General features: G+C 35.2%; 1 protein-coding gene and 1 non-coding gene across 2 annotated transcripts; one reads left to right on the forward strand and one right to left on the reverse strand.

Moving 5' to 3' along the window:
• Nucleotides 1–259: 259 nt before the first annotated feature.
• On the reverse strand, nt 260–2517 carry LOC133309311 (transcription factor bHLH18-like). The gene is made up of 4 exons (XM_061510075.1): nt 2473–2517; nt 1873–2364; nt 1388–1783; nt 260–334 (listed from the first exon to the last, which is right to left on the reverse strand). Exons 1-4 carry the CDS (start codon nt 2515–2517, stop codon nt 260–262), a joined length of 1008 nt encoding a protein of 335 aa, XP_061366059.1.
• A 7303-nt stretch (nt 2518–9820) lies between these two features.
• LOC133309313 (small nucleolar RNA R71) lies at nt 9821–9926 on the forward strand. Its single transcript, XR_009751301.1, has one exon. It is a non-coding gene; the product is annotated as a small nucleolar RNA R71 (small nucleolar RNA).
• The last annotated feature ends 3244 nt before the right edge of the window (nt 9927–13170 follow it).

Below are 13170 nucleotides of genomic sequence, written 5' to 3' on the forward strand. Positions count from 1 at the left end.
TTCCAAGATTGTATAAACCTTTTGCGCGTTTAGTCAAATTCCAAACTCCAATAATTGACCACACTGGATGTAATGCACGTGGATTGCTCCCACCCACCTCAACCTGTCCAGCGTTATTACATGTACATCGTTTCCCCCAACCACGTCGCTAACTATTTCAACTAACTACATGTAGCTGACAGCAAAAATTAGATTGACTAGGAAATTTTATTACACTGAATTTATGGTCTTACCATAGCTCACTGCTGCGCACAGAGCCCTACATAAATTGCATCAGTCCTACTCTGATGTTCTTAGCTAGCTCATTCACGCTCATGTTGAACTCACCCTCCATCTGGATTTCCACCAAAACAAAATAAATAATGTTAATGCCGAGTCCAAAGTGACTTTAAACGATAATAGTGGAAGTAACGTTTAAACTGTTTTTTATTTATAATAATAATAATAATATGAAAAAAGTACGTGCCATTTTAAAAGATATAAAATTATGTCATTTTAAGTGAGAGAAAGAAATAAATTATGAATAAGAGAATGGACAAAAAATATAAAGATGTGAATTTCACTTCTTTATAAAAGTGAAGCGATATAAGTTATGTTATTTAAAATGATAAATATTTTTCCTTGATAATTAAATAATTTTTTTTTTTTATATTTCATGTGTTATATGAAAAAAAGTTATGTCATATATGTAAAGTCACGTGAAAAGAAAAGAAAATATATATATATATATATATATATATATATATATAAATTAATTTTATTTCTTGTAATATGATAAATAAATTAATTTTATTTCTTGTAATATGATAAACATTAAATCTAAATAAAAATGGATTTTTTACCCATATATATAAAACAAAATTAGAAATATTTTATCTCATTAATTATAGAAAAATCATCATCTCATTTTACATGAAATAACTATCTCATGTTGTTCTCATATCAAAAATTGTGCCACTATTTTCTTTTTCTTTTTTTAATAGGTGATGGACCCTACCACATCATGTGTCTATAGTAACAGATAAGTATATCGAATATCGAGAAAATAGAATATAAATTATTTCTCCATTTAAAGCCAAAAAAACTTAATATCAGACTCTGCATTTTCAGATTGCGCATCACAATATATGCGATTTATGTAAAAACCAACGCATGATTGCCATATTTTGCAAAATATGGCATCACTCCCGTACACGTTTTAAGTTGCGCACTCCTCCTTGCATATTTTGCAGGCACGCTCGTGACTAGCTTTTACATAAGTTATTTATGAAGATAATGTGTGACTTAAATATGCACGATGCTTTTTGCATTAAATTGGTAAAATAATTTGTTAAGAAAATTAAATTGATAAATAATTACGGAATCGAAAAAGGCATAAAAATTGTACCTCGGCTATGACGGTTACGACCAGAACGGAGGAACCGAAATAAAATGCACTGTTATTGATAACTGAGAGATGAAGTTTCTCAATCTCTCTAAATATGTTAAGCAGCGTTGCCTTTTCTTTCTGGCAGTGGATTCGAATCAGCACGTTCTTCTCTGACACCCTTGCTTCAACTTCTGGCAGTGACAGGTTTATTTTCGATGGATCATCGGAGTTTCCATCGCAGGAATTTGAGGATGTATCTGAGATGACATCATCGTCCGCAGAGAGCTGAGATTTCTTCACAAACACCACCGATTCTACGCTTCTCCTTTTGCTCTGTTCCTCCATTTGTTTCACTTGCTCCTTGAGCACTTTCACGTACTTTATAGCGTCCCCTAACACAGAAGCTTTGTCCATCTACAAAAAAAATTAGAGTTTAGTACATACACATATTAATTAGCTTGTTTGAGTAACATGGGTTTCAACAATGAGTAAAAAAAACGAACCTTTTGGAGGCCTGGAATAAGGGCTGAGAGAGCTATGAAAAGCTGGCTAATTTTTTCTCTCCTTTTTCTTTCAGCAATTATGTGATCATGTGTGTGGTGAGGATTCACAACGTGTCTCAGTTCATTCTTTGAAGGCAAAGGTCTCTTATGATTCACAACCTTGCTTTCTTGTTTCAATGCTGATTCAACCTTTATTGATGGTGTATTCGCGTTATCAAACGAAAGAATGTAGGACCAGGGAAAAGAACCCCTTTTTTGTGAGTTTGTGCTGCAAGTATTGAGTACCTCAGAAGGCCTCTCTGTCACTGAAGAATTATTGTTCACGATGCTGGTGTTTTCGATGTTGAAGGTGGCATAAGAACAGTGACTCTCGGTAGAGAAAGCCCTTTGCGGGTTCTCCTGCTGTAGGGCACTGGCTATATCTTGACAATGAGATGCTAAACTTCCATCATCAAAGTTTTTGTCTGGTTGATTGATGAAATCGTCTGCTTCCTGGAAAAACAGAGGAAAAGTTGAGCTATAGTTCATTCCAAGAAAATGGGAAGCATGTAAAGAAATATATGTTGATTCGAAAACATTATGGTATAATATGTATTTTACCATATCACATAGCCAACTAGTCCACGATTCTTCCATTGATGTCATGTTGTTCCAAGTTTTATTTCAGTTACTTGCAAGCAAGTTGAAGAACAAAGATCCTGAAAGAAATTAAAAAAATTGTCATATTTTGATACTAATACCAACTTACTCTATCATTCATACTTTCCAAGTGAAAAATGAAATCTATTACCTCCTCAGCAATAGCTGAACGGCTCAATCCAGTTTAGAAGAAAAACAATATGTTAAAAAAACAAGCTGTCTCCTTTATTATATAGAGAACCAGTAGCAACTCACATGCATATATTCTTCATTTTTCTGTCTATTCTATCACGTGCCCAAATGTTCTTGTTACACTTGTAATTTACAAATGAATGGCAGCTTGAATTTGTAGACACCTAATTATATACTTATAAATTTCACATTCGTAGAGATCTTGCAGTTTGATTAGTCTGTCATTCAATACTTTTTCACACGTTTTATGATTCATTTATTCTGCCACATAATACACAGGTGAGTGGATGTAAACCATAGAATATGATAGAAATGTACAGGAAGCATGATTCAATGGGATGTAAGTTTAAATAATTTGTAAAGTATTAGTTTAAATAATGATGTACTGAAAAGGCATAGGAATGTTTCCCAAAAGAAAAAAGGCAAAGGAATATAAACATGTTTAATAATAATTTATAAAAAATATGGAAAATGTACTTCTCCTGCTACAAGAGGAGCGGGGAATTTCTGCATATTCATGATTAACAATTCATGATTAATAAATATAATATCTTTCATAAATAATTATGATTCAAATTTTAGTTATGGCATAAAGTAAGATTATCTTTCTCCTAGAGTAGACAAAAAATAATCATCGATTAGAGGCCATGATCTTCTGCTATATTTATACAAATAATACAATATAACACGGCTCGAATCTTAACGCAACTTTCGAGAGTTTAATTTTATTTTAAATAAAATTAAGAAGTAGAATCCTTTGATACCGGTGTCAAATTTGAAGTTTGACACCTCATCTGAGAGCCGTTAAATCAAAAAAGATCAATAACTCTGATTTGTAAGCATGTGACACCGTTGATCTTTTTTGATTTTACGACTCTCATACAAAGTGTCAAACTTCAAATTTGACACCGATGTCAAGGATCCTACCTCTAAAATTAATGTTAACGAGGCTACGGATATTAACTGGAGTTACTTATGCTATTTTATAAATTATTCAATATTTCTACATCTTAAGTAATTTATGTTCATGATCAGTATTACAATTTTCTGTTCGATTATTTTAAAACAAATATTTGTGTTTTTCCTTTGTCTTAGGAGTGGGAACTAAACGTGTCACATTTAGCTAAGATAAAAATGGTGTTTAGTTAATCTTAATTAAAATTTCCTAAGCGCATGTTTATCAAAACAAATTTTTTTTTCTTTTCTGTAGTGGTAACATATGCAACACATAAAAGGACGATATCTTTTGATATCCGTGCACCTGATTCGCTGAAAGACAAGTAATTAATTAAATGAAGGTGATATCTGATCTGATTGCCGGGGTTTCTTTTTTAATTTTAGAAATTCTGAAAAAGTGGGATAGAATAAATTTTTTCTCAACTTTTGGTATTAGAAAACTGAAAATATTTTTTTTTTTTTTTTTGCTTTATTTCAGTTTTAACTACAGAATTTTAAATGAAAATATTATCTAATACATGATATTTTTATTTTTCTATAGTATCAGTATAATTAATTCAATATCCTTGTAATATTTTTGGACCTACTAAATACATTTTTATAACTTACATCAAATTTTTTTTTATTAATTCTTAAAAAAAAAAATTCGATTACGAAAAAATATCTTTTCTGTCAAAACCCATTTGATTCACGAATCATGAATATACTTCTAAAAAGTTGTGGATTCCATGATTACTGCAAAATAACTGTCTCGGCATCTTTCTAAAAGTTGATTCCCAATCTGGCAAGCCATGTGGTTTGCAGCGTGTGGCATCCCAAGGGGCTTGCATGATCAATGCAGGTATCAGGAAACAAAGTGAACCTTAAAAAACTCCAGCTGTACCTACCGTGTTTCTTAAATTAGAAAACAAGTTGGACATCAAAGGAAATAAACAAAAAGATGTGCATTGAAATGATACAGAAATTTACTGCATTTGGAAACACCCTAAAAATTTTCCAGGAAACGAGTGAATCTTCCGCTGTACCTACATTGTTTCTTAAATTAGAAAACAAATTGGATATCAAAGAAAATGAACAAAAAAATTTGGATTGAAATAATACAGAATTTTACTCTAATCGGAAAAAATAAGTACCCAAGTGAGAGAGATCAAAATTAAAATGAGAGAGATCAAAGTCTTAAATACACATATATATATATATATATATATATATATATATATATATATATATATATTTGACATCGAAACTTTAAAGTGCATTTTTATTTCCGGGGACAGCGCAGAAAAATTCCACATTTAACGTAAAAACCACATCAAATTATTTGGAAACTTAATGCTAATAAGTTTTCTACATCTAAGAATAAAGGAGTTAAATTCTAGTTATTTGCGTTAAACTCTTAATGAAAGTATAAAGTGTACAGAATTAACATGATACAAGTTTTCAAAACAACCAAATAAAAAAAAAACTCCAAATTAATTAACCGTAAACAAAAACCCTAACATGCAAAAGTAATATATTAAAAATAAATAAGTCCAACCAAAATATTACGGAGTTAGCATTAAAACACCAACCACTCAAGCCAGGAAGTGGGTACTTCACAGTTGTTCCAAGGCTTCTCCAAGAATCTTCGATTCCCGTTCCAATTGAGCAAATACACATAGTTCACAAATCACACACAGGTCCTTCACCAGCAACCATAAAAACAGTGAAATATCTATAATGGAAGCAAGAAGAATGGTTTACATCTAATTGTTCCAAATCAAAGTTGAAAAATGCCACAACATACAAAATTAATCTTATAGAGTCATGTTTTACTATAGGGAAGAAAAAGTCATGATAATCATCACCTCCTTACCTGGGAGTAGCCCTTGGCTACTACCCTTGCCTTATATCCGGCCTCGTGTATGCCAAGTACTCTAGGCTGCTTCTTGAACATTCATTTACATCCTAGTACCCTTTTGTTTTGAGTACGACCCATCAGCTGCCATGTCTGGTTTTTCCTTAATGATTTCATCTCCTCCTCCATTGCTTCTTTGCCATTTGTCTCAAGTACTCATCTTCATTGCCTACTTGTAGGTCAATGGCTCTTTTTGCTCATTTTGTTTTCCAACTTGCAAATGTCTACATGAGCAAATCTAAAAAGTGGTCTAATGTTTCTCCTAGTAATATCTTTAGACAATATATAGTCATTAAGATTATAATCTTCATAATTATCTTTAGCCATTGTAGGAGTTATTGGATTATGTGGAAGTGTTTAGACCATTGCGGTTTGGATGTATAGGATCATCATTGTTTATAATTACCTCTTGTTAGCGCAGATTTGAAATGATGCTTCACACGCTTGAGTCTTTTGCGTCATAACACGAACTCACGAACTGTTGCGTTACAGCATAAGCAAATCTCTACTGTTCTGGTAAACCTTTCAAACTATCTCTCGAGGAAGAAAGAGAAGTGTGTGGGCACTTTTCAGATCTGAACTTACCTCCTTGTCTAGAGTGACCTTTTTTTTAGGTTGATGACTTAACTGGTAGTATTTATAAGGGTTCCAAGAAATTCTAGCCCTAAGCTCATTGGGCTATAGGTTTCTTGGGCTCTTCTCATACTCATAGCCCATTTGAGCTTTAGTAAAAGAGCACAAATCCAACAATCTCCCACTTGCTCTTTTGGATACAAACTTGAGTCCAAAATCCAAGACCATGTAACCTATAAGTCACCATTAACTAAAAACACCTCATCATTTATCTCAAGCTAGTTTGAGGATCTACCATCTGGTATTAATCAAGGCTCCTGATAATCAACAAATGATTATCTAATTCGGTACTGCTCCACTAAAAGCCCGAACTTGAACTCCAAGATTAATAACACTTATAACATGAATATGCATCACCCCTTTGTTGAATGTCTATAATTGATTGAAAACTTTTCTGTAACTCAATCAATTATTTATTCCCTTGACTATGATAGTTTCTCATGGATTACATGCACTAACCAGTGTCTTCAATATCCAAGTACCGAAACATATCAAGGGGACATATCCTACAAATTCCATGTTGTTTATCTCATAAATACCGACAATCAAATGATCTCACTCCCAAAATATCGAGTTATTAGTCGTCAAAAGATCTAACCTCACTCATTGGTAAATCAAAGAATGAAAACTATTTGATTACCTATTTATAATAAACTCAGGATTAAGAGCAATCACATAACTATAGTTAACTGGAGATTTGATACTTTATGACAGAAAAACAATTTTAATCAAGTCTCTCTTTGATTAACCTAAGTCCTCATCCGCAATCAACTTTTTCGGCTTCTCTTGCTTTCAAGTTCATTCTTTGTGCTCATGTTCAATCACTCCAGTTGCTTTCTGCCTTGATCATTTCAGCCTCCAATTCATACCTCTATTGCTTTGCAAGTTCAAGTTAAAGAAAACTCACTCTCACTCAACGTAACTATACTGCTATCCTGCTACAGCAAAAAGGATCATAACAACATAGCTAAAGATGCAATCTGTTTTACCTTATTGATGCAACATTCTTTTTAAACTTCTTGTTACTCTTTATTGAGGCTTTTTCCAACTTTTTTTTTCATTATTTTCACGTTGTAACATATAACCTAACTTTCTTATTCAAACAAAACTGAAAAGTAAATTTACCGAATTGAAAATTTAACTAGTTACCAAACATGTTCCTCTTTTTCATTAATTTTCTAGGTGATGCATGGGATTACATATAGAAAAAAGAAAAGAACAAGACAACCTGGGTTTTTCTCCATTTTTAAATCAGAACCAAGGGAAGCTCTAATCAAGGTCTTTGTCTTCTTCTTGGTCTGAGGGGTTATCTTTCATATTTTCATCTTTTTGCTCAACCTCCTCTCCCATTTCTTCATCTTTGCCTTGATTTTTCCACTTTAGGTGATTGGTGTCTCCATTGTTGCCACTCCAAACTCAGTTTGGTTGCCTCGATTCAAAGTGATTAAGGTTTGGGGGACTCCAAACTCAAGCCTTTGTTGTGGCTTGAGTTCTTCTCTTTTGGGCATCAGCACCTTTTTCTCCCTGCAAAACATCTTAAATAAAATTAAAAAGAAACATGAATACTAACTTATCCTAATCCTAATAATTGAAAATACGAAAATTAAAAATTGCAAGAAATTAAAATACTGAAATTATATTGCATAATTTTAAAAACTTCCTAATTGAACTTTGGGCTGCCTCCCAAAAGCGCTTGTTTTATAGTCTTCGGTAGAGGTGGCAAATTGGGCAGCCTGCCCCGCCCCGCCACGCCATCAACCCGCCAAAAAATGAGCCATCCCGCCCCGCCCCGCCCCGCTTTTGAAAGTGGGCTCAAAAACTTAGTCCGCCCTGCCCCGTTTGGCGGGTTGGCCCGCCAGCCCGAACCTATTTTACACTGACCCGCCTCGGCCCACCTATGCCCGCCATCAACCCGCCAAAAAATAATCCCGCCCCGCCCCGCCCTGCCTCGCTTTTGAGATGGGTTGAAAAACTCAGCCCGCCCCGCCCCGTTTAGCGGGTTGGGCGGGTTGGCTTGCCGAGCCGAGCCCGTTTTGCCAGCTCTACTCTTCGGCCTGACTTGGATTGATGATCAAGGAGGCTTGAAACAAAGAGCGAAGAACAACTTTGATTCTTCGATCCAACTCTTCTTGCATGTAGACTCCTTCATCTTGACCTTGGGCTTGCCTCCAACCTTTAATGATTGAGGATCATCAAGGTTTGTTATTCCATCTTTTGTATATTCAATGGTATGCACCTGATCTCCATCCATCTTTAAAATTAAATGATCACTTTTCCATATGTCTACCACACCTTTTAGGGTATTAAAGAATGGTTCCTCAAGAAATTGAGAAATAGTAGGGACCTCCTCTATGTCAAGCATCACAAAATCTACTTGGTGTGCAAAGTTTCCTATCTTGACATTCATATTTTCAACAATGCCAATTGATGCTTTGATGGAGCAATTAGGCAAATGTAGAGTCATTTTTGCAGACCTTATGCTCTTTATTCTCATCTTCTCTAGCAGAGCCATAGGCATCAATTTCATATTAGCCTCAAGATCACTCAAGGTTTCTCTTTTTGCATGGCATCTTGTTGCTTTTGCAGCCTTTGAGGTAAAGGAGATGGTGGTATGATTGTCTTGTTGACGGTCTGACCCTGCTGTAGTTTTACTATAACAGTACTCTCAGTGCCAGCAATTTGAGGTTCTTCGGGTTGATCATAAAATTCCACCTTTTTTGCAGCTTTATCTCCTTCATTCTGATTCAATGCCTTCTGCTTCTGCTCATGGTAGTTCTTTATAACTTCTGGTTCATCTATGGATTCACCACCTGATATTGCTATAGCATTGACATGTTCTTCTCCATTCTTTATTTCAATGGCCTTGATGTGCTCCTCTTCTCTCCTCCTTGGATACTCTATGCTGCTAGGCAGTGTGTCATATTGTCTGATTTTGATTGCTTCTGGAAATTGTCCCATCTGAGTTTCCAAGTTTTTGATAGATGCAGTTTGGTTCTAGATAAGGGCATCACTTCTTGCCATAAAGTCTTTCAGCATGCTTTCCAACGTATTTGATGTATCAACTTGTTGACTAGGCTGCTGCTGCTGCTGCATAAATTCAGAAGGGTATGGAATTCTGTTTGAATATGTTGCTGTAGTAGAGAATTCTTGTTGCTGTTCTTGTGAATATGAAAGAATTGAGTTTTTCCCCTATTCTTGATTGCAGGTGTTTGAATATGGATTGTTCGTGTTATAGCTTCCTACAAAACAAACAGATTGAGGGTTTTCTGGACAGTTATCATAAACATGAGGACATTACATAAAACACATGATATAGCATTGATTATAGCATGCACTTGTTGTGCTCTAGCATCGGCAGACAGGTTGAGTGACTTGATTGTATCATTCAAAGATGAAATGTGTTCTGCCAACATTGACACAACATCATGTTCCTGCACTCCAGTAGCCTTCTTTGGTGTATTCATTCTTTCCGTTGGCCATTGGTAGTTGCTAAATGCCATCATCTCTAAGATTTCATATGCTTTAGTGAATGTCCTAGCTAAGAGAGCTCCTCCGACTGATGCATCAACTACACCCCTTGTTTGATCATTAAGACCATTGTAAAAAGTCTCCATTTGTATCCATTCTGATACACCATGATTAGGGCATTTCTGCAGCAATTCCTTGAATCTGTCCCATGCTTTATAAGGTGTCTCACCATCATATTGCTGAAACGTTGCTACATCATTCCTTAACTGAATTGCTTTCGTGGGGGGAAAGAATTTCATCAAGAACTTTTGAGCTATGTCCTCCCATCTACGAATGGAATTAGGTTGTAGTGTGTTCAGCCATGCCTTAGCTTCATTGGTGAGAGAAAAGGGAAATAGCTTCATCTTTCATGCATCCGATGTAGCTCCTTGTATCTTGAAGCTATCTGTTACCTCCAAGACATTTTTGATGTGGAGAAGTGGATCTTCACTAGGCATCCCATTGAATAGGCCAATTGTTTCCAGCATGTCAAACATGACTGGTTTCATTTCAAAATTTGCTGCTGCAATTTCTAGTTGAACAATTGGAGAATGAAGGTTCTTGAGTGCTAGGATTCCTTGAGCGCTGATTGAGATGTCAGACTGAATTGGCTTTTCATTGCTAGCTCTTGCTCCTGCCATTCTTGCTTCCATATCAGGTAATGTTGTAGCGTTGCTACGTCTTTGCTGTCTCCATTGAGCTTGAAACGTTCTTTCAGTTTCAAGGTTAAAGTTCACTTCTTGATTGGTTGGAGAACTGCTCAAACGCTGCAATTAACACTTAAAAATAGAAAAAAAGAAAGGTGAAAGAAAAGAAATAGAAAAGAAAAGAAAAATAGAAAGAAGAGAAAATCTCTTCACTTAAATAAAAATCTTTAAAGAAATCATCCCCGGCAACGGTGCCAAAAACTTGTTGTGCAATTTGCAATCATTTAAATCAATCACACAAATACGCAAGTGCACGTGTCACAAGTAATAAAGGGATGTGTGAGTCCAAGTATCGTTCCCACGAAAATTATTTATAAAGCAATGACTATTTAAGTAAAGGAACTAGAAAAGGATTAATTTTTATGTTGGGGTTTGTAAAATAAAAGACAATTAAAACTAAGAAAGCAGTAAACTAATTCTAAGGTATTAAAGTGATGAATGAGATATAGGTCAGGTTCAATTTTCCTGATACAGCAATACTGAAACGATGCTTTAACAATGCTATATCAATGTTTAATTAGTAACCGAACACTAAAGTATGTTGGGGCTTTTAGCACACCTAACATATATACCCAATAACTAATTCCCACATCTCTATGGCCAAACTAATTATTGAATTATTAAAGTTCAAGTTCAAAGGCTATGTGGTGTTAATGATCTCTCTACCCACAACTTAATCAAGTTAACTTTCTTAACCTAATTAATCCACACAATTCAACAAGGGTCTGGATTCGGAAACCTCTCGGTCCCAACCTCCTCAATATCATATATGTATCTCTCGACATGCACACATGAATAAGATTAAGCAAACTCGTTGAATAACTAATTAAACATTAATAAAAACAAAGTTTAGGCATACATCCCAATGTTACAGCATAGGTACTTTATCACCTAACCTATAGTGCAATTTAGCTCATAATGGAATTAAATAAAACAGAGAAAAGAAAGAAAAAACTCATTGAAAAACAGAAAAGAAGATGAAAACGAATGCTGTAGGAAAACACTGTCACTACTTTGCTCCAGCAGCTCTTCCTCCTCCAAGAACCTTACTTTCTCTCTCTAAAACGTGGGAGGGGTACTACATTCTTCCCCTCCCTTCTTTCTTCCCTTTCTAACCTCTCTCTCGCTTGTTGAATCCGTGGGGAAACTCTTCTTTAAATAGGAAAAGTGGTTGGATAATTGGGCTTTAGGGTTAGGAGTGAAAATCCATGAATCTTGTTGTTGCAGCCTTATCGTATCCCTAGATTCTTGGGTTGTTGGCACTTGCTTGGATAAGATCTTGATCTTCTTAATTTTCTTGTGTTGTTGGCACTTGATTGGATAAGATCTTGATCTTCTTGGATTTCTTGTGCCAATGTTGTTGTTGACCGAGTAAAGGTTTGTTGTCCTTGTTCCTTGGGAATTTGGGATAAGAATATATCTTTGAAATCGTCCTTGATCCTTGCTTTCTGGTGTCTTATCCATTTGTTGGGAATTAACTAACTTTTGAATTTCAAAAGTTTGGTTGTTCCTTTGTCCATGCTGTCATGCTGTAGCGCTTGCTATATCATCATTTCGTCAGCTTCTCTGCTACAGCATTCTGACGTCAACTTTTCCTGCAAAGACAAACACTTAACAAATCATCTTTTCTTATACAAAATCAAGGAATATTATCTCATTTTCCATACTTAGTCATCTCAAAGCACTTAATCTTGAATATGCAACATTTAGCTTAATTATCATGCAATTAAGACACTTTATATGGAATTTATGCAGCAAATTCATCATAAAAATACCAAATTAACTCTCATTTCGGAGAGTTAACACCCCCATAGATGTTGGTAGTCCATTAATGAAATCCATTGAAATCTCCTCCCAAACTTGTTGGAGAATAGGTAAAGGCTGTAAAAGGTCAGCATGTTTCAAACTATTGTACTTCTGTTATTGGTAAATGCAACAAGCTCTAACAAATTCAACCTCATCTTTACGCATACCTTTCCAATAAAAGACAAAAGCCACTCTCTTTAAGGTCCTCAATTCTCTTGAATGACCTCCACAAATTCAACCTCATCTTTACGCATACCTCTCTTAAAAGACAAAAATGCATACGTTTGGTACAAGAGAAATTTTTATTTGTCCGAGAATCTCGATATTCACAAATATGATTTTTGCATTCAGTTTATGATAATATACAAAAATTAAAAATTTAAAAAAATTCAGTTTGCCGGGAATCCTAAAGAATCCCGCGTACCAAACGCCCCAAGGGGATTAATGAAATTCCTACAAAATACTAGGAATTTGAGGAGAAGATCTAGGAAGAACAATCTATTCTTATACCACAAACAGCCCCTCGATACATAGTAACTGGGATGAGAGTTGGCATCCAATAATACCTCAGTCATAATGTTTGTTGTGGCTGGATCATGAAACACCTCATCGGGCAGTTTTTGCAAGTTTGGGCTGGTTACTAATGTGAGTTCTTTGCAGTCCTTGCACGTGACAACGCATCAACAATGGCGTTATGTATCCCTGGTTTGTATTATATCTCAAAATCACACCCCATTAATGTAGCAACCCATCTTTGATGCCCTTCCACCATCAGTCTCTAGTCCGTTAAGTATTTGAGACTTCTTTGGTCTGTTCTGATCAGAAATGGTATCCCAATAAAAAGTGATGCCACTTGTTAACCGCAAAAACAATTGCCTTTAATTCTCGCTCATAAACTGACAAGGACTTGTCTTTTTTTAGAAAAGGCCTTGCTGAGGAAAGCAATAGGGCGTCCTTCCT

This window comes from Gastrolobium bilobum, unplaced genomic scaffold, assembly GCF_033153095.1.
Source record: "Gastrolobium bilobum isolate Gb01-03AN ecotype WA unplaced genomic scaffold, APGP_CSIRO_Gbil_v1 utg11366, whole genome shotgun sequence".
In the NCBI taxonomy this organism is placed as follows: domain Eukaryota; kingdom Viridiplantae; phylum Streptophyta; class Magnoliopsida; order Fabales; family Fabaceae; genus Gastrolobium; species Gastrolobium bilobum.